Below are 2,365 nucleotides of genomic sequence, written 5' to 3'. Positions count from 1 at the left end.
TGACGTGGACTTGATTTGTTCGCATTGGACGTTTCTACCCTGTTTAACCATTGTTGGAGTGCACGAGGGTCATGGCTATTGCAGTGATCCCAGTTTATCACTCTTGAGATATAAAAGGAAGTTTAGTTAACTTCTATTATTAATTTTCATACTTAATATAAACTAAAATTTAATATTTAATTTTTTTAACATAGAAGAATAAAATAAAATCTTTTATATTTTATTATGTCATGTCCATCATAATCCAACAAAATACATAAATAATCATTTTATCTTATATATTATTATCAAATAAAATTTTATATTTGTTTTATTTTTTATCTTATTTCATATATTTTTATTATTTATGTTTTTTCTATCTTCAAATAGTGACTAAACATTATTGTCGGTTGAATTTGGTAGTAGTATTCAATGGACCGAATATTAATTTTTCATGGTGTTTTATTTAAAAGGAGGAGTGATTTAAAGACTTTATTTAATTCAATGTATAAAGAAATGTCAAGGATAATTTCAAATGTGCATGTGTGAAAAACATGATGGAGAGATAAATGATTAAAGACATAATGTTGTTTTTGTTTTTGTTCAAACAGATATGTGGGTAAGGAGTAGACTATTTGTACAGTGAAACAATGCTATTGGGCCGACTGGACACCCTCAAGGAGAGAGTGGGCCGACATCCACTTGTCGGCTGTCAGAGTCTTCATCTCAGCACCGGCTTGAAATAATTTGTGGGTGTTATTTTTCAAGGTTCACACCACGGATTTTGACCGTCTTTTGGCTTTAACCTTCCGTGATATGTCTTAGCCACTCGCTGCAGCTAAGAAACAAAAATTGAATTTCGACAATAAATACACAAAGCTTCCACCAGATTAATTTATTCGCGATCAAGAAGTATCTCCTCAATACCGACTTCAATTACAATATGTCATGTCAATTGTGGCGGTTATATCTTTTGACAGACGACTTTTTTTCGGTTTTAAGACATTCTTGAAGGGTCTTAGCTCTGGAGAGTTGAAACTTGTAGAGTATTAATTAATTTTCGTTCTTTCCTTCCCTTTTTTGTTTTGCGATTCATCAGGCTAGGCAGCTACAGTTTTTCAAAGTCGCTGCATGTGCAAGCTAAAAGTGGCGAACAAAGGAGATAAAATTGTTAAAAAAGAAGCGGGTAGTGTTGAAGAATGGCCGCTACCAGTAATGCTTTCTGGGTTGAATAGGGAGAGGGAGATGTCAGTTATGGTGACTGCTTTGACACATGTAGTGGCTGGAAATGTGCCTGCAGATGATTCTGATTGTATAACTGAAGCAGTTCCCAATAATCAAGATAATTGTGCTCATGGTGATTTGTCAGCGAAGAGAGAAAGGGAAGAAGGGGGTGGTGGCAGTGAAGAGTATAAAAGGCACGGTAGAGCATTTGGCGATGACTTCTTGCATGGGGGCTCATCTTCTGCAGGAAGAGGTAAGCTAACTAGGTTTTCTTTCTTCTTTCTTCTGGTTTTACGGTGAGAGTTATTCTGGAGCTGGTTAAATGAAAACATAATATTGCATGTACCTTAATATAATAGTCTGCCCTGTCTTCGCAAATCTCTATGAACTTTACATGCGTAATTTCTGCCATCTCTTATGGTTGCATGAGCTTGATTTATGCTTGTCTCATTCGCACCAAAATGCTGATTAATGATGTACTCGTCCCCCCAATATCTACAGCCTCAGGAAAATCCATCATCACCATGGCACCTGCAGCCACACGGATGGCATTCACCCCCGTATATGAATATAATGAAACCTGCAGAGACGAGCCGAGGAGAAAATACAGGGGAGTGAGGCAAAGGCCATGGGGCAAGTGGGCTGCTGAAATAAGGGATCCATTCAAGGCATGTAGAGTTTGGCTAGGCACTTTCGACACAGCTGAGGCGGCAGCAAGAGCCTATGATGAAGCCGCTCTCAGATTTAGAGGCAACAAGGCCAAACTAAACTTCCCAGAGAACGTCAAGCTTCGACCGACTCCCCCAGATCCAATAGCAAACCAGTTGACCGTCTCTGATTCTCCGAGTAGCACCGTCCTTCTGTCCGTTCCTACATCCACCGAGGCCATAGTTCATTCCCAAGCTCTTCACCATACGCAGAACCGTGAGATTTCAAGAGAGCAGGTGAACCAACCTCAATTGATCCTAGGTGTTGGTGGCTATCAAAGGCAACCCATGAGTCTGTACGACCAAATGTTTCTGTCACCTCCACTTGTTTCGTCTTATCCTTCGATGTCTTCTTCAACAGAGTATTCCGATCCTATGTTTTTAGCAGCTCAGCAACCAGGCGAGATTATGCCTGCCACTAGTAGCCAAAGTGGCGGGGGGGGAATTCAGTGGCC

At 39.7% G+C, this 2,365-nt stretch overlaps 1 protein-coding gene across 3 annotated transcripts in view; it reads left to right on the top strand.

The window, feature by feature from the left end:
* The first annotated feature begins 707 nt into the window (after positions 1-707).
* Positions 708-2,365, top strand: part of LOC105123895 (ethylene-responsive transcription factor ABR1-like) — a 1,907-nt gene continuing 249 nt past the window's right edge. Inside the window, exons 1-2 of one of the 3 annotated variants that reach the window (XM_011023669.1) lie at positions 708-1,456; positions 1,711-2,340. In XM_011023669.1, the coding sequence (XP_011021971.1) occupies positions 1,111-1,456; positions 1,711-2,340 (976 nt within the window). In that variant the 5' untranslated portion in view covers positions 708-1,110. Of the gene's footprint in view, positions 1,457-1,704; positions 2,351-2,365 lie in introns of all 3 variants that reach the window. The other 2 variants (XM_011023668.1, XM_011023667.1) reach the window with 2 other exon arrangements.

Source organism: Populus euphratica, unplaced genomic scaffold (assembly GCF_000495115.2).
Source record: "Populus euphratica unplaced genomic scaffold, PopEup_1.0 scaffold12.1, whole genome shotgun sequence".
NCBI lineage: Eukaryota > Viridiplantae > Streptophyta > Magnoliopsida > Malpighiales > Salicaceae > Populus > Populus euphratica.
This window is presented reverse-complemented; position numbering and strand designations above follow the sequence as displayed.